The 20,757-nt window shown below is 50.2% G+C and overlaps 1 protein-coding gene across 1 annotated transcript; it reads left to right on the forward strand.

Annotated features, from left to right (window-relative positions):
• Nucleotides 1-469: 469 nt before the first annotated feature.
• Nucleotides 470-20,685, forward strand: rbm25a (RNA binding motif protein 25a). The gene is made up of 18 exons (XM_079752393.1): nt 470-609; nt 836-959; nt 1,446-1,495; nt 1,956-2,135; nt 3,153-3,210; nt 3,555-3,715; nt 3,881-4,063; nt 4,536-4,619; nt 7,918-8,192; nt 10,782-10,893; nt 11,510-11,599; nt 12,070-12,143; nt 15,189-15,339; nt 16,223-16,802; nt 18,072-18,376; nt 19,399-19,497; nt 19,819-19,866; nt 20,242-20,685. Exons 2-18 carry the CDS (start codon nt 854-856, stop codon nt 20,332-20,334), a joined length of 2,649 nt encoding a protein of 882 aa, XP_079608519.1. The 5' UTR covers nt 470-609; nt 836-853; the 3' UTR covers nt 20,335-20,685.
• The last annotated feature ends 72 nt before the right edge of the window (nt 20,686-20,757 follow it).

Here is a 20,757-nt window from a genome sequence, read left to right on the forward strand (position 1 = left end):
ACTGTTGTCCAGCACACCGTGTAATTAGACCTGAAGGGATAGTTTCCATGCACAGCATGGGCCAAAACAGGATTGATAGCTATGTTTACAACTCCGGTTGGCCTAGATCTTTCTGCATGTGTCCAGATGAGCTACTGGAAACAAACATAATGTCCTCATCACATGCAACACAATACACACCAGAATCAATAGGACACTGGAGAAATACCCAATTATAATTATAAAAAGCATATTTTGAACATGTTTTCAGATCTGTGTTTTTTTAAGACACTTTAAAAAAATATTTTGTATCTGTAGAAGACACAAGTCTTAAGTAAGTAAAAAGACTGCATGTTGCCTATTTTACCTGATGTTATCTAACATTATGGGCCGAGGGGTGAAGGGCGAACTCTGGAGCCCCCAAGCGTCCAAGACATATTAGTGCAACACATCCCATTTCCCCATGATGCATTTCGCGGATGATAGGGCCAGTCGTCGGCTACACATCTTCTGCTAACGACCCGGAGGGGGGTATAGTTTTCAACTTTTTTGTTAGATTTACTAAACCGGCCTATGTTTGGATAGCCTCTAGGGATATTCTCACCGGCTGAACCTGTCTCCTGACTCCAGGTAAGTTCAACATACCGGCGGCGGCTTCAGCTCCACTGTGCATGAAGCAAGGCCATCGCTAGCGACAGAAGCTAACGTTGACGTGGTGCCGGTTCCGAGTAAATCCACAAGGACAACGTTATACATCTGCCCGCCTGACAGCCGACAGCGAGTCCGCGGGGTCCCAGCGTCTGTTTGTGTTGTGTTGACGCCGACACGAGTGTGACGTGAAACCGCTGTGTTGCAGGACCCGCCGCCCCGCAGGATGTCATATCCTCCTCATCTCAACCGCCAACAAATCGGCATCCCGCAGCTTCCCCCCAGGATACCCCCGCCTCAGTTTGCGGGGTTCCCCCAGACGGTCCCCCCAGGTAAATACCCGTGCTGCTCATTAATGGATTCAGACAGAGTGTTCATTCATGGAGGTAGACCTCTCGGAGTCTGTCTGCAATTCAATGACGTGAGGCCAGAGGTCTCCGCCTGTTGACCCTTCACACCCCAGGGTCGTTCCAGCCAGGCTCACTTTAGTAAGACAACACGGCACACGTTATGTTTACGTTACGTTACACGTACGTTTACGTTGTGGTCACCTGTGATGACCAGTGCTGCACTGTCGATCTTCCTCACCAGCGATGTTATCTATTCTGTAGTTCCTCTTCAGGTAATGTGCTGTTAGTAAAAGGCGATTTATATCAGCCGCAGCGTTTCCCTTTTGAATCACAGTCATAATGCTACCAACCGAGTTATTCCTGGCCATTGTTTACTCACAGACATGGTACAAATAAATTCATGTTACGGATATGGGAAGTAGTGAGGACATCCTGATAGTAATGGAGTGGCTTGTTCTTCTCTCCCAGGCACTCCAATGATTCCAGTTCACATGGGCCTGATGGCAGCCACACCCCCTGTGAGTCAGCCACGCCCCCTGTTCCTCCTGCTGTGGTCCAACTAAAATGCATTTTATTCATACTCATCACTGTGTTTAAGGTGCTTAAAGCATCGCTTACTCTGTCTTTAAGGTGCTTTAAGCACCGCTTACTCTGTGTTTAAGATGCTCTAAGCACCGCTTACTCTGTTTTAAGATGCTCTACACAGCGCTTACTCCGTGGCAACAGCCCGAAATGTAAAAACACAAGCTGTTTAGTGCTGCACTGCGTGTGGCACTGTAACAAATGAGCGTGTGGGTTTGTATGGCTCCTTTTGCCTCCCCTGTGTCTGTGTAAGAGCTCCACACGCACAGCCCGCTGTGCGTCCGCTCAAACCCCTGGAGTGACGGGCAACAGTGCGGTGGTGTTGTCATTGCAGCATGCGGCCCCGCTAAAGACGAACGTGTGTTTGTATAGATAATGTGGTCTCCCGCGCTGCAGGTGCTGCTGCCCCCCGCCGTGTCCATGGTGCAGAAGCCGGCGGCCCCCAAGAAGGACGCCCTGCTGCCCTTGCGGCCCCGCGAGGCGGAGGACGCGGGCAGCGGCGGCCCCACCACGACCGTGTTCGTGGGGAACATCTCGGAGAAGGCCTCCGACATGCTGGTCCGACAGCTGCTGGCGGTGAGCCTCGCTGCCCCCGTCCTGCCGTCGTCTCCTTTAACCCCCGCACTCTCCCCCCCCCCCCGCACGCAGCCGTGTCGGCTCAGCACCTTGTTATGAACCGTTCAGCTCATTTAGATGAGTAAATAATTGGTTGAGAGCCCGATAAGTTGGTTCGCAGTTGGATTAAAAAAAAAAGGTAAAAGATTTCCTTTAGGGCATTTACAACAACAATGCAGGGCGACGGCGAGCTCGTTGGGTGTAGTCAGGGTGAGATGTGTTGCTCAGGGACACGTTGACACTGAGCTAGGAGGAGCCGGGGATCAAACTAGCAACCTTTCAATCACACGTCATCCCGCTCTCCCTCCGAAGCCACTGCCGCCTTTCCTTGAACTATGATGTCATCAGACCCCCTCAGTGGGCGTGTTGTATTCCATAAGTCAGAAAGAAGCAGTAGGGAAGTAAAGAGTGTGCTGCTGTTTTACTTCTGGTGTGGGCTGTGCTGTGCCTTCCGTCTTTGATGCATCGCTGATCACATTGGCTCTGTTCAGAACCGGGTCTCATGATTGCACCAAGAGCCCTGAAAGGACCCGGTCATAAGGCAGTTTATTTTGAGGAACTGCGCTATAGGGGCTTGCATGAAGTTCACTTGTGGGTTTAATTATTAGACTGTTTGCACACACACAGCCTTTAGGGGACCTTTCAAATCATTTAAATGATTGTTTAATAAAATATACCAGCATTTCTCAATAAGTTGGCTGGTCTAGCAAGAGGCATTGGTTCTGTGGGATGGATGTTTTACTTGTATGGGGGTTTAACTCCTAGCTGAAAGGTACTAAGTTCAATCCCAAATGTCCACAGACCCACTCATCTCAATCCTCTAAATTGAAGTTGCTTTGGATGAGTGTTGAAGCGTCGGCCAAACAAATGAATAGAACCGGTATTAAGGCATTGCATGTAATATCAAGGCTGTGACCTAGATCTTTGTCGTTCGATCAAATCAAGTTATTGTCGGTTTTCCTTTTGTTGTTCCAACAGAAATGTGGAATTGTTCTTAGCTGGAAGAGAGTGCAGGGAGCTTCTGGGAAACTTCAAGGTATGACGCACAAACTCACACTCACTCACTCACACACGGTAAACATACCTAATGAGCAGTGTGTGTGTATATACGAGCAGTACACATGCTTAATGAGACGTATGTGTGTGTATATACTAGCAGTGCGTATACTTAATGAGTAGTGTGTGTGTGTATACTCGCAGTGCACATACTTAATGAGTAGCGTGTGTGTCTGTATACTAGCAATACACATGCCTTGCCACCTGCTCTTAGTTGTGTTTCCCGTCCATCTCACCCTCCCTCTCCTCTCCTCTCCTCTCCTCTCCTCTCTCCTCTCTCCTCTCCTCTCTCCTCTCTCCTCTCCTCTCCTCCCGGGTCCGCAGCGTTCGGCTTCTGTGAGTACAAGGAACCCGAGTCGACCCTGCGGGCGCTGCGGCTGCTCCACGAGCTGTTGCTAGGCGACAAGAAGCTGCTGGTCAAGGTGGACGCCAAGACAAAGGCCCAGCTCGACGAGTGGAAGGCCAAAAAGAAGAGCGCCAATGGGGTTTGTAGTCTTTCAGAGAAGTTGTCCTGATGAGTGGAGGGGAGCGGGGCGGTTTGTAGTTTAATTACGACTTCAAAACCCATTCGGAATTAGTCGGCGTGGTTTATTTGCACAGGGACGGTTTGCCACGTTATACACTGACTGACGCGTGCTCCTCCTTATTAGGGCACAGGGGGCGTGGCCAAGGAGGAGGAGGCGGGGCTGGATGAGGAGAGCCAGCGGCGGGACCAGGTGGTGAAGGGGGCGATCGAGGGGCTCCTCCGAGAGTACGCAAGCGAGCTCAACGCCCCGTCGCAGGACGGCGAGAACCACCCCCGCAACAAGAAGAGGAAGGAGAAGAAAGAGGAGGTAGGGCCGTCCCCCCCCGTCTCCCTGGACCAGCCGGGGCTGGCTCGACGAGGTGTCCCTGGACCCGGTCTCCCTGTACCCGGACTAGATCCCGCGGGACCTCTTGGTAGTGCCCTTAGGCACATGGGCGTGTCGTCCGATGTATTTATGTGATCATGTGATCACATTGGAAACGCCGTGCGTTTAAGGGTAACCCTCTGGGGTCGTTGTGTTGCTAGTCCTGCCAACTTGTAGGGAGCTGTCCTGGGGTCCGATGCTACACATCAGTCCCTCTCCTTCAAGCTACGTGGACCGAGGCAGAAACAAAACCTAAACCACTGATGGTTATCATCACAAAAAATTGTTATTCAAATATCTTCTTTATAGAAGAACGCCCATCTTTGGCCCTTAACCCTTCTTAAGGAGCGGTGTCTGCATGTAGACGCCCAGTGGTCCCCTTAATCGTCGTGACGACGGTGTCTCCTCTCGGCAGGAGGACATCAACGCCATGGAGATGGAGGACGACAAGAGAGACCTGATCTCCAGGGAGATCAGTAAATTCCGCGACACGCACAAGGTAACGCATCTGAACTGCTCCAAACACACGCCCCTACCACCCCCCTGCACAACACTGTAGCCCCCCGCCGTGTTAGCCCAACACTCTTAATGATGCTAGTACCCTCCTCCTACTGGAGCAGGCGTTTGAACCCCTGTTCAAAACATGGGCCACGTCACACCACTGAATATATATATATATATACGAATTGATGCTTATCCCAAAATGTTATTTTAGTATTGTTTAATTAAAGTTGAATCGTTTTCAATGGCAAAGGCCAATGTTCAACATATTCGTTGAGATTATTATCATCGTTATTTTCATTAATATTATTATTATCAGTTTAGCATTAGCATCTGAGCCTAGCCGGTAGCTAGATGTGTCACACTAAGTGCATGGGCATCATGTCAAAATTCCCTTTTTTAAAGCTAATCTATTGATTAAACCCCGCCAATATGGTAGAGTTCATTTGGTGACTAAAGCAAGATGAATCTCAGAGCTTTGCTGGAGAAAGTTCGGAGGATAGGATGTAAGTATGAGCTTTCCATTCTTCCTTACACATCCGGGGCGCTCCCTACTCGAGGGCCTGCAGAGGGCCCGTCGGGTCCCCCAGTCTCCCCCAGTCTCCCCCAAAGCTACCGGTCCTTTGTTGACCCCCCCCCCCCCCCCCGATCATACGATGACGTCTCAATGGCTATCGATATCATCTGGAGTAACGTAGCTCTTCCACTTGAAAAAAAGCAAACGGGGGACAATCAGTAAGTCTGACGTGATGGAGCCCAGCCAACCTCTGCAGGCCCCCCGACGGTGAACACACACACACACGCACACACACACACACACACACACACACACACACACACACACACACACACACACACACACACACACAGGGAGTAGCGTGAGCAGGGCTAACCAGTGTAGCAGGGAGCGCCCCTCCACAGCACTCTGACGTCCTGAAGACTCTCCCAGGTAAGACGCCTCCTACTCCCTACTCTCTCTCTCTCCTCTCATCTCTGTCCTGTCCTCTCTCCTTCCTCCTGTCCAACCTAAGACTCCCCTGTTAGTTCTAGCTAGGTAGAAAGTGATGGAAGTGTCAGTTGGAAGAGTGCTGGTCACGTGATGGCACTGTTCCAGAACTAACTGATGTTGGAAATGACAGTTGGTCCTCCATTTTGGAAAGAGACGAGTTTGGTACAGCTCAGAGATCAAATGGTGTGTAGTGTCACCATTGCGTTTTTATTTGAAGGTACCCATTGAGAAACTGCATTTGAGGTACTTTGTAAAAAAAATCGTTGTAAAAAAAGATTGACAAATCGATTTATAGTTTGTCTCTATTTGTCTGTCTGTTGGAGCAGGCAATGTGAATTTGAGTGAAGATAAGGATGTTGCTCTCAGTGTGTAAAAAGGCTTGTTGGCAACTGATTTCAGTTGGTGAGAAACTTCAGGGCAGTGGAGCTAACCTGGAATAGTGAGACGATTGAATTATTCAGATCTGGAACAAGAAGTAGCATAAAGGATTCTCGCTGAGACCTTTCCTCTCCTTGCCCTTCCCCTCTATCTCTCTTCCACTCTCACTCTCCCTATTTATCTCTCTCTTTCACTCTCCCTCTCCCTCTTTATATCTCTCTCTCGCTCTCTCCTGTTTTTCTTCTGGGTTCCTGAGGCCCCTCTAGACACCAGAAGACACCGTGTGGGTAAGACTGTTTCAACCATTCCTACAGTGTTCTGTTGATCCTGACAGCTGTGTGCTTCACACCGTGTTGATGTGGATGACCCCTGTGTTAACCTGCTTTCCTCCCAGACCTAGCCGCTGCTAGGACGGGATGTTTGAGAGCTTCTGACCCAGCCCCTGTGAGTTCACCTCAACACCACTCTAGACAGGATCTCCCGACTCTGAGCCTCCTATTGGTTTAGAGTCGACCCACATAAACAGGCCCAAGTCACAAGATGGCAGTGTATTGGATTTGTTATCCAAAAAGCAAATATGACGTCTTCCAAGAGTACATAACTGGTAGTTTGGCACACATTTTTGAAACACGCATCACATTTTGAGAATCATAATCACCATAATCCTGCAAACAATTATTTTAGAGCCCCAAAGGCGATTCCCACTCAGAGCAGACAAAGCAGATCGGCTCCTGGATCAGTCAGCCGCTACTCCCACAATTCCATGCTGCAGGGCTCAGGCAGGCTTCCTGGCAGCGTGCTTTCAGGAAGCACTCAGGGCCTGATGATGTAAATGACATTAGCAGGGCCCCGTTCCACACTAAGCCCGCCCTTCCGACCGCCCTCTCGGCAGGAGCTATAGGTAAGCCCTGTTCTGACACCTCTTTACATCATGTTAACACCGTCTGAACCCCGTCACCCCCAACACCCCACCCGGCTCCGAAGGCCACCGTATGCATACAATGTCCCCCACGCTAGACCACGTAGGCCCCAGTTAATGTCTGGACCAATCAGGACGTCGCTGACCTGTTGTCCAGTCTGTGCACTGAGTGCACATTGATCTAGGAGACTCAATCTATGTATATTTAACCCGCTTTCTATTGGTCAGGAGGCTTATTACATCACAGGCTGGTGTGTGTCAGTGTGTGTGTGTGTGTGTGTCGAATTGATGAGTGCTTTGCTGGAGCGGTGACAAAATTTGACCATTTAATCTTTACAGGTTAGAGAGTTCGCTAAATCCACAACATACTTAAAACACCATGACGGGCCAACTGACATTTATAGCTGGTTTTTAACCACTGGTCCCTCCTTCATCCAATCACGTCAGCCAGGTTCCACACCAGTAGAGACTGGTCGAGTACAGACCAAGTTAGTGAGATGACGGGTCACATGACTGAGCCATGCACGTGACTCAACATTACAGCGAACTGTACCGTGAACCACCTCTGTAGTTTGTGGACCACAAACTCATGCCCAGGTCCCTCGCGCCCACCGCTCAGAGAGGAACCCCCCCCCCCCTCTGGCCTGCCCGGAGGCCATGTTCACGGGGTGACGCCCCCTGCTGGCTGACTGCCCACCTGCAGCCCGTGACTCCCATCAGTATGTGACCGTGGCCGTCCCAGAGGCCTCCTGTTGTTGTTTCTTCTCTTCATTCTCCTTCTGTTGTTCTGTCATGTCTCACTGAAAGCGTTGATAAAGTTTTCACGCAGTTCTGGTGTTGATGCTAGCTACTGATTGGTTGTTCACGTTGGGGGAGTTCTGCCCTGTGTTTTTTTTCTTTAACGGCGAGACCAATCGCCCCCCCCCCCTGTTTTGTCTCTCTCCCCCCCCCCCCCCCCCCCCCCCCCCCCTGTCGGGCGGCTCTCTGTAGAAACTGGAGGAGGAGAAGGGCAAGAAGGAGAAGGAGCGCCTGGAGCTGGAGAAAGAGAGGAGGGAGCGCGACAAGGAGCGCGAGAGAGAGCGGGAGCGGCGGGACCGGGAGAAGGAGAAGGAGAGGGAGCGCGAGAGAGACAAGGAGCGCGAGAGAGACCGCGACAGAGAGCGGGACCGGGAACGCGAGCGGGAGCGGGAGAGGACCAAGGAGAGGGAGAGGGACCGGGAGAGAGACCGGAGCCGGGACGCCAGCGAAGACCGCAGCAGGTCTAGGTGCGGGTCAAAGGTCACGCGGCTAACGGACACAAACACAAACCGGCACCGCGATGTAATTGAACGCGATACGCAAAACCGCAAAGGCTGAAATTAAGAACACCAAAACCTTTCTTTTTTGGGGGGGGGGGATTTCTTTAATTTTTGGGATTTGTTACTGTTACTGACTGGAGATCAGCAAGATTTGTATTTATTTTTATATTGCTGTTCAATAGTTACTGTTAAAATATAAATTCATGCGTCAATTCATCTCAACGCGGAAAGAGCAGTTTATATGTTGACCGCTTCCAGTGTTGTGTTGGTCATGCTATATAATGATGTATTGCTTGTTTAGTGAATAATACAGAACATAAGGAGCTTTAAAAAGCAAAAACGCATGGTAAATCGTCATCGCAATATTGGTCGAATAACTCGCAATTGCATTATTTCCCCAAATCGTTTCAGCCCTAGTCTAGATGGACAGACATTTGAACACGAGTCCTTTGCAGCCTCCTCATGATGTGTTTATAACAGGCCTCTAAACCCTCTTTTATCTGTTATATGTGAAGCCCTTCATAGTGGACCGCCCTGGTTGTAATCCGCTTTTTACTACATTGTTTTGTACACTTTATTACATTTTTGTATAGAGCGCCCCACCCTAGTTTCATTCCCCATTTTATCTTTTTGTATTCTATTTCTTTATTTATTTCATTTGAGATGAATCCTCTCCCAACCTTTTTTACCCGCTAGCCTTCTGTTATAACTTCTAATGTAGCCCCACCCAAATTGAATACCCCTTTTATTTTATTCTATATATTAATATTTTCTATTATAATTATTTAACCTTTTCGAGATGTTAGTCTCCAGATGAGAAGCTCTATACAAAGTCAATGTATTATCATTCTCATTAGGAAGCGAGGGTTTATATACTGCAGAGCAGTACTGCCACTAGCCTGTAGTCTTTGAGGGTTTATATACTGCAGTACTGCCACTAGCCTGTAGTCTTTGAGGGTTTATATACTGCAGTACTGACTCTAGCCTGTAGTCTTTGAGGGTTTATATACTGCAGTACTGCCACTAGCCTGTAGTCTTTGAGGGTTTATATACTGCAGTACTGACTCTAGCCTGTAGTCTTTGAGGGTTTATATACTGCAGTACTGACTCTAGCCTGTAGTCTTTGAGGGTTTATATACTGCAGTACTGACTCTAGCCTGTAGTCTTTGAGGGTTTATATACTGCAGTACTGACTCTAGCCTGTAGTCTTTGAGGGTTTATATACTGCAGTACTGACTCTAGCCTGTAGTCTTTGAGGGTTTATATACTGCAGTACTGACTCTAGCCTGTAGTCTTTGAGGGTTTATATACTGCAGTACTGCCACTAGCCTGTAGTCTTTGAGGGTTTATATACTGCAGTACTGACACTAGCCTGTGGTCTTTGAGGGTTTATATACTGCAGTACTGCCACTAGCCTGTAGTCTTTGAGGGTTTATATACTGCAGTACTGCCACTAGCCTGTGGTCTTTGAGGGTTTATATACTGCAGTACTGCCACTAGCCTGTAGTCTTTGAGGGTTTATATACTGCAGTACTGACCCTAGCCTGTGGTCTTTGAGGGTTTATATACTGCAGTACTGCCACTAGCCTGTAGTCTTTGAGGGTTTATATACTGCAGTACTGCCACTAGCCTGTGGTCTTTGAGGGTTTATTTACTGCAGTACTGCCACTAGCCTGTGGTCTTTGAGGGTTTATTTACTGCAGTACTGCCACTAGCCTGTGGTCTTTGAGGGTTTATATACTGCAGTACTGCCACTAGCCTGTGGTCTTTGAGGGTTTATATACTGCAGTACTGCCACTAGCCTGTGGTCTTTGAGGGTTTATTTACTGCAGTACTGCCACTAGCCTGTGGTCTTTGAGGGTTTATATACTGCAGTACTGCCACTAGCCTGTGGTCTTTGAGGGTTTATATACTGCAGTACTGCCACTAGCCTGTGGTCTTTGAGGGTTTATATACTGCAGTACTGCCACTAGCCTGTGGTCTTTGAGGGTTTATATACTGCAGTACTGCCACTAGCCTGTGGTCTTTGAGGGTTTATATACTGCAGTACTGCCACTAGCCTGTAGTCTTTGAGGGTTTATATACTGCAGTACTGCCACTAGCCTGTGGTCTTTGAGGGTTTATTTACTGCAGTACTGCCACTAGCCTGTGGTCTTTGAGGGTTTATATACTGCAGTACTGCCACTAGCCTGTGGTCTTTGAGGGTTTATATACTGCAGTACTGCCACTAGCCTGTGGTCTTTGAGGGTTTATATACTGCAGTACTGCCACTAGCCTGTGGTCTTTGAGGGTTTATATACTGCAGTACTGACCCTAGCCTGTGGTCTTTGAGGGTTTATATACTGCAGTACTGACCCTAGCCTGTGGTCTTTGAGGGTTTATATACTGCAGTACTGCCACTAGCCTGTGGTCTTTGAGGGTTTATATACTGCAGTACTGCCACTAGCCTGTAGTCTTTGAGGGTTTATATACTGCAGTACTGCCACTAGCCTGTGGTCTTTGAGGGTTTATATACTGCAGTACTGACCCTAGCCTGTGTGTCTCCCTGCCGTCCAGAGAGAGGACCAGGGAGGACAAGAAGAGGGAGCGGGAGGAGGGCGAGGAGGACGTGTACGAGCGCCGGCGGCTGGAGCGGAGGCTCCGGGACAAGGAGGCGGCCTACCAGGAGGTGGGTGGTCCTACCAGGAGGTGGGTGGTCCTACCAGGAGGTGGGTGGTCCCACCAGAAGACTCTTCTGCTGATCCGGGTCAGGATCCAGACCAGGATCAGGTCTTTGGCCGAGCCCGCTCCACGCAGGAAAGGCGCTGGACTCTGGTTTTCAGGGCACTCGCCATGTTCGGACGTGGAATATGAATCAAAGATTAAAAGCAAATGGGTGGTAATATAATATTGGCATTAAGAAATATGAAGTTGAAAACAAAGGCGGAGGGAAAAAAAGTGGGGCAGGTGTGTTTGGCCCCCGGGGTGAAAGTAACTGGGTTCGATTCCCAATTTCCACAACCGAACCTGTAGACATCCTTAAACAACCTCCCACTTACCCCGACCTGGTTGAAATGCTCCCTGATTGGTTAAGATGCCCCCTGGTGGTTCTGAAATGCGCCCTGATTGGTTGAGATGCCCACTGGTGGTTCTGAAATGCGCCCTGATTGGTTGAGATGCCCCCTGGTGGTTTTGAAATGCTCCCTGATGGTTGGGATGCTCCCTGGTGGTTCTGAAATGCTCCCTGATTGGTTGGGATGCTCCCTGGTGGTTCTGAAATGCTCCCTGATTGGTTGCCTCCCCAGCGGCTGAAGAACTGGGAGATCCGGGAGAGGAAGAAGGCCCGGGACTACAGCAAGGAGACGGAACGCGACGAGGAGCGACGCAAGGAGACGGTGAGCACCCGCCCGTTCGAAAATCTGTTTCTTCTGACATCACAAGTGGGCATGTCCACCTAGCTGTATGACAGCTAGATTGGCAACGTTTGCTATCCAGCACACATCTAGGTGGACACGACCACTTGTGATGCCAGAAGGGGCCGATTTTCAGAACAGCTTGTAGCGGCTAATCACACTCACACCTGGAGGTATAATATGTCAGCTTTAGAAAACGGTTTATTACTACTAAGGGGGTCAGCAAAAGCGTAACGGCTAGGGTGTGCAAATCTCTACTGAAAGGTTCTGGGTTTAATCCCCAAATGCCCATGAGCAAGACGCACGAATCTGCTCACTAAGGACTTCAACTATTACCTGTTACTCTGGACGACACATCTGTAAAGTGCCTCGAAAGTTATAGTGTTGCATGAAGAAGCGGTCCTATTTTTTTATGATGTTTAAAATCGTTCTTTTTTTGTTTTAATTTCCAGACCAAAGAGGCCAAGAGACTAAAAGAGTTTCTGGAGGACTACGACGACGACCGAGACGACCCCAAGTACTACAGGTGAGGCCCCGCCTTCCCTTAGTGTCAGTGCTTTACCTGAAGCCTTACCCGTACCTTCCCATAGTATCAGTGCTTTACCTGAAGCCTTACCCTTCCCTTATTGTCAGCAGTTTACCTGAAGCCTCGCCTTTCCCTTGGTGTCAGTGGTTTACCTGAAGCCTTACCCTTCCCTTAGTGTCAGTTGTCTACCTGAAGCCTTATCCTTCCCTTATTGTCAGCAGTTTACCTGAAGCCTTATCCTTCCCTTAGCGTCAGTGATGTACCTGAAGCCTTACCCTTCCCTTAGCGTCAGTGATTTACCTGAAGCCTTACCCTTCCCTTAGTGTCAGTGCTTTACCTGAAGCCTTATCATTCCCTTAGCGTCAGTGCTTTACCTGAAGCCTTACCCTTCCCTTAGCGTCAGTGATTTACCTGAAGCCTTATCCTTCCCTTAGTGTCAGTGCTTTACCTGAAGCCTTACCCTTCCCTTAGTGTCAGTACTTTACCTGAAGCCTTACCCTTCCCTTAGTGTCAGTGCTTTACCTGAAGCCTTACCCTTCCCTTAGTGTCAGTGCTTTACCTGAAGCCTTACCCTTCCCTTAGTGTCAGTTGTCTACCTGAAGCCTTACCCTGCCCTTAGTGTCAGTGCTTTACCTGAAGCCTTATCCTTCCCTTAGTGTCAGTGCTTTACCTGAAGCCTTACCCGTACCTTCCCTTAGTGTCAGTGCTTTACCTGAAGCCTTACCCTTCCCTTAGTGTCAGTGCTTTACCTGAAGCCTTACCCTTCCCTTAGTGTCAGTGCTTTACCTGAAGCCTTACCCTTCCCTTAGTGTCAGTTGTCTACCTGAAGCCTTACCCTGCCCTTAGTGTCAGTGCTTTACCTGAAGCCTTATCCTTCCCTTAGTGTCAGTGCTTTACCTGAAGCCTTACCCGTACCTTCCCTTAGTGTCAGTTGTCTACCTGAAGCCTTACCCTTCCCTTAGTGTCAGTGCTTTACCTGAAGCCTTATCCTTCCCTTAGTGTCAGTGCTTTACCTGAAGCCTTACTCTTCCCTTAGCGTCAGTGCTTTACCTGAAGCCTTACCCTTCCCTTAGTGTCAGTGCTTTACCTGAAGCCTTATCCTTCCCTTAGTGTCAGTGCTTTACCTGAAGCCTTACCCTTCCCTTAGTGTCAGTGCTTTACCTGAAGCCTTATCCTTCCCTTAGTGTCAGTGCTTTACCTGAAGCCTTACCCGTACCTTCCCTTAGTGTCAGTGCTTTACCTGAAGCCTTACCCTTCCCTTAGTGTCAGTTGTCTACCTGAAGCCTTACCCTTCCCTTAGTGTCAGTGCTTTACCTGAAGCCTTATCCTTCCCTTAGCGTCAGTGCTTTACCTGAAGCCTTACCCTTCCCTTAGCGTCAGTGCTTTACCTGAAGCCTTACCCTTCCCTTAGTGTCAGTGCTTTACCTGAAGCCTTATCCTTCCCTAAGTGTCAGTGCTTTACCTGAAGCCTTACCCTTCCCTTAGCGTCAGTGCTTTACCTGAAGCCTTATCCTTCCCTTAGTGTCAGTGCTTTACCTGAAGCCTTATCCTTCCCTAAGTGTCAGTGATTTACCTGAAGCCTTACTCTTCCCTTAGCGTCAGTGCTTTACCTGAAGCCTTACCCTTCCCTTAGTGTCAGTGCTTTACCTGAAGCCTTATCCTTCCCTAAGTGTCAGTGCTTTACCTGAAGCCTTACCCTTCCCTTAGTGTCAGTTGTCTACCTGAAGCCTTATCCTTCCCTTAGTGTCAGTGCTTTACCTGAAGCCTTATCCTTCCCTTAGTGTCAGTGCTTTACCTGAAGCCTTACCCTTCCCTTAGTGTCAGTTGTCTACCTGAAGCCTTACCCTTCCCTTAGTGTCAGTGCTTTACCTGAAGCCTTACCCTTCCCTTAGTGTCAGTGCTTTACCTGAAGCCTTACCCTTCCCTTAGTGTCAGTTGTCTACCTGAAGCCTTACCCTTCCCTTAGTGTCAGTGCTTTACCTGAAGCCTTATCCTTCCCTTAGTGTCAGTGCTTTACCTGAAGCCTTACCCGTACCTTCCCTTAGTGTCAGTGCTTTACCTGAAGCCTTACCCTTCCCTTAGTGTCAGTGCTTTACCTGAAGCCTTACCCTTCCCTTAGTGTCAGTGCTTTACCTGAAGCCTTACCCTTCCCTTAGTGTCAGTGCTTTACCTGAAGCCTTATCCTTCCCTTAGTGTCAGTGCTTTACCTGAAGCCTTACCCGTACCTTCCCTTAGTGTCAGTGCTTTACCTGAAGCCTTACCCTTCCCTTAGTGTCAGTTGTCTACCTGAAGCCTTACCCTTCCCTTAGTGTCAGTGCTTTACCTGAAGCCTTATCCTTCCCTTAGCGTCAGTGCTTTACCTGAAGCCTTACCCTTCCCTTAGCGTCAGTGCTTTACCTGAAGCCTTACCCTTCCCTTAGTGTCAGTGCTTTACCTGAAGCCTTATCCTTCCCTAAGTGTCAGTGCTTTACCTGAAGCCTTACCCTTCCCTTAGCGTCAGTGCTTTACCTGAAGCCTTATCCTTCCCTTAGTGTCAGTGCTTTACCTGAAGCCTTATCCTTCCCTAAGTGTCAGTGATTTACCTGAAGCCTTACTCTTCCCTTAGCGTCAGTGCTTTACCTGAAGCCTTACCCTTCCCTTAGTGTCAGTGCTTTACCTGAAGCCTTATCCTTCCCTAAGTGTCAGTGCTTTACCTGAAGCCTTACCCTTCCCTTAGTGTCAGTTGTCTACCTGAAGCCTTATCCTTCCCTTAGTGTCAGTGCTTTACCTGAAGCCTTATCCTTCCCTTAGTGTCAGTGCTTTACCTGAAGCCTTACCCTTCCCTTAGTGTCAGTTGTCTACCTGAAGCCTTACCCTTCCCTTAGTGTCAGTGCTTTACCTGAAGCCTTACCCTTCCCTTAGTGTCAGTGCTTTACCTGAAGCCTTACCCTTCCCTTAGTGTCAGTTGTCTACCTGAAGCCTTACCCGTACCCTTAGCCGTCCCTCATCCTCCCTGCTCCATCGCCTCTGACGACGTTGTTGTTGGTTGTCATGGCGGCCCCCCAGGGGCAGCGCTCTGCAGAAACGTCTTCGCGACCGGGAAAAGGAGACGGAGCTGGACGAGCGGGACCGCAAGCGGGAGAAGGAGGAGCACGAGGAGATCCGTCAGCGGCTCCTGGCCGAGGGCCACCCGGACCCCGACGCCGAGCTGCAGAGGGTGAGTCCTGCTGCTTCAGGAGCTCTGCAGGTGGAGCAGGTCGAAGGTTCGATCCCTGGCTCCTCCTGGGTCTCAAGAGGTGAGGGTTTCTGGGTGTAAAGGTCTGACACATTCTGGGATTTATCTCAAGACCCAGTGGGACGAGGTAGATGCCCTGTTGTATCCCCTGTTGTGTGACTGTTTAAAAGGTGACATATTGTACCACCAGGTGTGAGTGTGATTAGCCGTAACAAGGCGTTTTGAAAATCATTCTCTTCTGACATCCCAAGTGGGCGTGTCCATCTAGATTGGTGCTGGATAGATCAGTCTACCAATCTGCCCACTGGACTGGAGCAACTGTTGCTCATCTATCCAGCACACAACTAGGTGGGCACAGCTTGTAACTGCTAATCAAAATCACACCTGGTGGTATAATATGTCACCTTTTTAAGGACTGAAATTGAATGTGAATGATGACACCCTATCATGTTGTATCAGAGCAATAGACCCAGAATCAATCAGTGATTCAATCAGTGTTGAGGTGGAGGTCCTCAGTGTTAAAGGGTCTGGGTGGAGGTCCTCTGTGTTAAAGGGTCTGGGTGGAGGTCCTCTGTGTTGAAGGGTCTGGGTGGAGGTCCTCTGTGTTGAAGGGTCTGGGTGGAGGTCCTCTGTGTTGAAGGGTCTGGGTGGAGGTCCTCTGTGATGAAGGGTTTGGGTGGAGGTCCTCTGTGTTGAAGGGTCTGGGTGGAGGTCCTCTGTGTTGAAGGGTCTGGGTGGAGGTCCTCTGTGTTGAAGGGTCTGGGTGGAGGTCCTCTGTGTTGAAGGGTCTGGGTGGAGGTACTCTGTGTTGAAGGGTCTGGGTGGAGGTCCTATGTAAACGCGTCTGGGCGGTGGTGGTCCTCAGATGGAGGAGGAGGCTGAGCGACGGAGGCAGCCCCCCCTGAAGCTGGAGCCCGAGGTGGAGCCCCCCCCCCAGGAGAAGAGCCACAAGGAGCGGGACCGCAACCACGACCGAGACCGCAACCACGACCGGGAGCGGGAACGGGAACGGGAACGGGACCGGGACCGGGCGGAGCGGCGGAGCTCGTCGAAGCCCGTGGATCCGGCCCCCCGCGGGCCCCCTCCTCTGGCCCACTCGGAGGAGGAGGAGGTGGAGGCGAGGGGTCTCGAGGAGGAGGAGGAGGAGGAGGAGGAGGCGGCGGTGGAGCAGCAGCAGCAGCAGCAGCAGCAGGAGGAGGAGGAGGAAGAGGAGTTGTACCAGTACCAGGAGGGCGAGGACTCGCAGGACGGCAAGCCGGGCCTGAAGCCCACGCTGCGGCCCGTGACCTCCGCCCCCTCGGTGTCGTCGGGCAGCGACGGCGCCGCCACGCCCAACACGCCCGGCAACGAGTCCCCGTGTGGCATCATCATCCCCGGGGAGAACTCCCCGGAGGCCCAGCCCGCCGAGGAGCTGCGGCCCAAGATCGGCCTCAGCCTCAAGCTGGGTGAGCAGAGGCTGCTGGGGGAGGACAACCACCTGGCTGTAGCACTATGTAGCCCACGTTATGTAGCACAATGTAGCCCAAGTTATGTAGCATGATGCTACCCCCGTGATGTAGCACGATGCTACCCCCGTGATGTAGCACGATGTAGCCACCGTTAAGAAGAACGATGTGATGTAGCACGATGCTACCGCCGTGATGTAGCACGATGCTGCCACCGTGATGTAGCACGATGCTACCGCCGTGATGTAGCACGATGCTACCCCCGTGATGTAGCACAATGTAGCCACCGTTAAGAAGCACAATGTGATGTAGCACGATCCTACCGCCGTGATGTAGCACGATGCTACCGCCGTGATGTAGCCCAATGTAGCTACCGCTATGTAGCACGATGCTACCGCCGTAATGTAGCAGGATGTTACCGCAGTGATGTAGCAAGATGCTAACACTGTTATATAGCACAATGTAGCCACTGCTATGTAGCACGATGCTACCCCGTGATGTAGCACAATGTTACGTAGCACAATTTTACCGCCATAACTTACACCGCAATATGAAGTTACTGTTCTCTAACAAAACCCCCAAATATGAAGATTATCTATCGTATAGTAGGGAACTAAAAATGGGATGAACTTTATCCTGCCTTTTTAGATCGTTTTATTTGTATTTTTAAGCCAGGCCCTGAGAAACACTGTGTGGTCGGTAATCAGATTGCTGCCAAGTCTCTTCTGTTTACATGATGATTCACATCCCCGCCTCGTCTAAATGTCAAATTCTAACCCTCTAAAACACCTTGCTAAAGGCGCCATGAGACCATTCGACAACGTCTGCTCTCCTTCTCCCCCTCCTCGCCACGCTGTAGTGAATAACATTCAGGTTTTTTCTCTAACGTAACAGATGTCCTTTCGTTTCTAAGACTTTGTAACAGCCTTTCTTTTTCCACTATTTCCCCTTCATTCCAACCCGAGTCGACTCCGACCTCGACGGAACGAACGAATGTTCCGATGCCTGAGGGGGCGTCCAAACAACGTTCCGAGCATCGGAACATTCTCGCGTTCCGAACATCGGAATATCCGTGCAGAATATGTTCACTTCCAGGCGCGTCTTAAACCCGCTAGAAAAGCGCGGCGCACTGCGTACCCTAAGGAAACAAGGGGCTTACCGACGCCGTCTCCCTAGCTACGAGCCTCTGTGCGGTCTCCCCCTTTAACCTCTCCTCTCCCTCCCTCTCCTATCCCTCCTCCTCCGCCTCGCTCTCCTGTTCCTCCCCAGGCGCCACAAGCAGCCCCAGCCAGCCCAACGCGGTCAAGCGTAAGAAGCTGGCCACGGCGGACAGCGTGTTCAACAAGTTTGACGAGGAGGAGGCGGAGGACGTTCCCCGCAAGCGGAAGCTGGTGCCGCTGGACTACGGCGACGACGACAAGAGCCTGGGCCTAGACGGCGCCGAGCTGCCCAGCGCCAAGGGCAACGCCAACATGGAGGAGAAGCGCAAGCACATCAAGAGCCTGATCGAGAAGATCCCCACCGCACGGCCCGAGCTCTTCACCTACCCCCTGGACTGGTCCATGGTGGACTCGGTGAGCATGTGGGCTGCTCCACTTAAGCACTCGACCTAAGCGCTTAAGCACACTTAAGTCAAGCACTCCAAACGCCGAAGATTGGAGCGCTCGACTTAATTTCTACCTAAGCACTCTTAAGTCAAGCATTCAAACATCGAAGATGGGAGCGTTCGACTTAAGCACTCGACTTAAGTTCTACTTAACTCAAGCATTCCAACAACGAAGATGGAAGTGATCGACTTAAGCACTCGACATAAGTTCTACTTAAGCACTCTTAAGTCGTGCACTCCCTCATCAAAGTGCCAACTTAAGCACCTTTCAGTTCTACTTAGGCACTGTTAAGTTCTACTTAAGCACTCTTAAGTCGAGCACTCCCTTATTGAAGAGCCGACTTAAGCACTCTTAAATCAAGCGCTCCCACAAGAGTGCTTACACCTTGAGAGGGCTTACACCGTGTGCTTAGACCTTGAGGGTGCTTAGACCTTGAGAGTGCTTAGACCATGAGAGTGCTTGGACCTTGAGAGTGCTAACACTTCGAGAGGGCTTACACTGTAGGAGTGCTTGCCGCGTAGGAGTGCTTGCACCGTAGGAGTGCTTGCCGCGTAGAAGTGCTTGCACCGTAGGAGTGCTTGCCGCGTAGGAGTGCTTGCCGCGTAGAAGTGCTTGCACCGTAGGAGTGCTTGCACCATAGGAGTGCTTGCAACCTGCTGTTGATGATTGGGTGTTGGGGTTACAGCTAGGAGCGTCTGTTTGGCAGCTCTGTTGCTCGTAAACGTCCCTCTTGTTGCCCTTTAGAGGGCTCGGGGGGTTAGGAGGGTTGTTTATTAGGCCCTGTGGAGCCCTGGGAGACTGAAGCTGTGATTAAGGGCTCCACTCATTAAAGTGACCGGACATCCGCTCAAGGGGGAAAAATAAAGAAGGTCCGGTTCAAACGCTGAACTGTTGAGTCGAGCGTGTTCTCTGCTAGGTGACGCGTTGGGGAAGTGTTTAGTCACTGTCGGGGTGTTGAGACTGACGGTAGGATGTTCCCTTACCCCTAGACCCTGATGGACCGCCGGATCAGACCGTGGATCAACAAGAAGATCATCGAGTACATCGGGGAGGAAGAGGCCACGCTTGTGGACTTCGTGTGCTCTAAGGTCGGTGTGGGGCTGAACCGAGGCATTGGTCACTCATACTGGGACACATTGTGAGGTTGATGGATGGGAGTGTGTGGATACTGCAGGGAACCCCACTGCCAGGCACTGGCTGAGCCATTAACGCTTAAATTCCCTGTGTTGAAATGAACCACAATTTTGCAATACCGAATTACAAATGTGTCTTTATTAAGTGTACGTAGTTGTACAACATGGTTCAATTATATACCCCTACGTCAAATATCAAGCGTAAATGTGTATATAACAAAAGATGTCCACAAATGTCGCTGTAATGTGTTGATAATCTGTGCGTTTGTCTCCAAGGTGATGGCTCACAGCACGCCCCAGGGAATACTGGACGACGTTGCCATGGTGAGTTGAGCCGACTGTGATGCTGACGTCACCGGGGTTTCAAACCCTCGGCTCAAGTCCCTGCTGACTGTGGATTGGTTGGCAGTTAATGTACATTGTAGGAGGAAGATGGCCATTACGAACCTTTCGATAACCTTTCAAGTTGTTAAGCAGAGGCGTTCCTTCTGAATTATTCATAGTGGATTCATTTAAGAGCCACCTTAATTGCTATTTACCCTAGCAAGATGCTCTTTATGCAGAGTACTCGCATGGACATCATTGCCGTAAATGTTGTTAATCCGATGAGTTAATGTCTGTCTTGACTCATTAATTCATAATTTGTTCCTGGATGACATGCGTGTTGACCCCTGACCCCCTGACCTTCCTTTCCTGCAGGTTCTCGACGAAGAGGCAGAGGTCTTCATCGTCAAAATGTGGCGGCTGTTGATTTACGAAACGGAAGCCAAAAAGATCGGACTGGTGAAGTGAAGACTTTCCTCTGGTGTCTCTTGATTCCTCCTCTGCTGCCTACAAGACTGTAAACCAGGCTGCCAGGCCTCCACCTCTTCCACCTCCTCCTCCTCCACCTCCCGGTCCATCAGCCAAGGAGCCCTCGCTGGCTGTGCGAGTGTTTTGCAGAAAGCTGCGCTTGACCTCGGAGAGGCGGGACCGAGCTCCGAGCGAAGTGCATGATCCCGAGTTTGGTTCGTTGGAGCCTCGTCAAGGCAACAACAGAAATGTATTTTATCGGTATCTTCCGTTCTTCGGAGCATTGGACACCACGTTTATGCTTTTAATTTACTGTCGTCATGTCAAGGCACTACTCTGTTGTGTGAACTAATAAACATCCCCTTTTTAAGAAAATGCTTTCATTTATGTACATCGTGTTGTCTTAATGTAACGTTTTAATTT

This window comes from Pollachius pollachius (genome assembly GCF_949987615.1).
Source record: "Pollachius pollachius genome assembly, chromosome: 15".
Classification (NCBI taxonomy): Eukaryota; Metazoa; Chordata; class Actinopteri; order Gadiformes; family Gadidae; genus Pollachius; species Pollachius pollachius.

What these genes read in the sequence shown, in the direction of transcription:
- rbm25a (XM_079752393.1), top strand. Translation starts at nt 854, where the DNA reads ATGTCATATCCTCCTCATCTCAACCGCCAACAAATCGGCATCCCGCAG. An exon ending in TGATGGCAGCCACACCCCCT is followed by an intron (nt 1,496 to 1,955) that starts GTGAGTCAGCCA and finishes CCCGCGCTGCAG; the next exon opens with GTGCTGCTGCCCCCCGCCGT. An exon ending in GAAGACCGCAGCAGGTCTAG is followed by an intron (nt 8,193 to 10,781) that starts GTGCGGGTCAAA and finishes CCTGCCGTCCAG; the next exon opens with AGAGAGGACCAGGGAGGACA.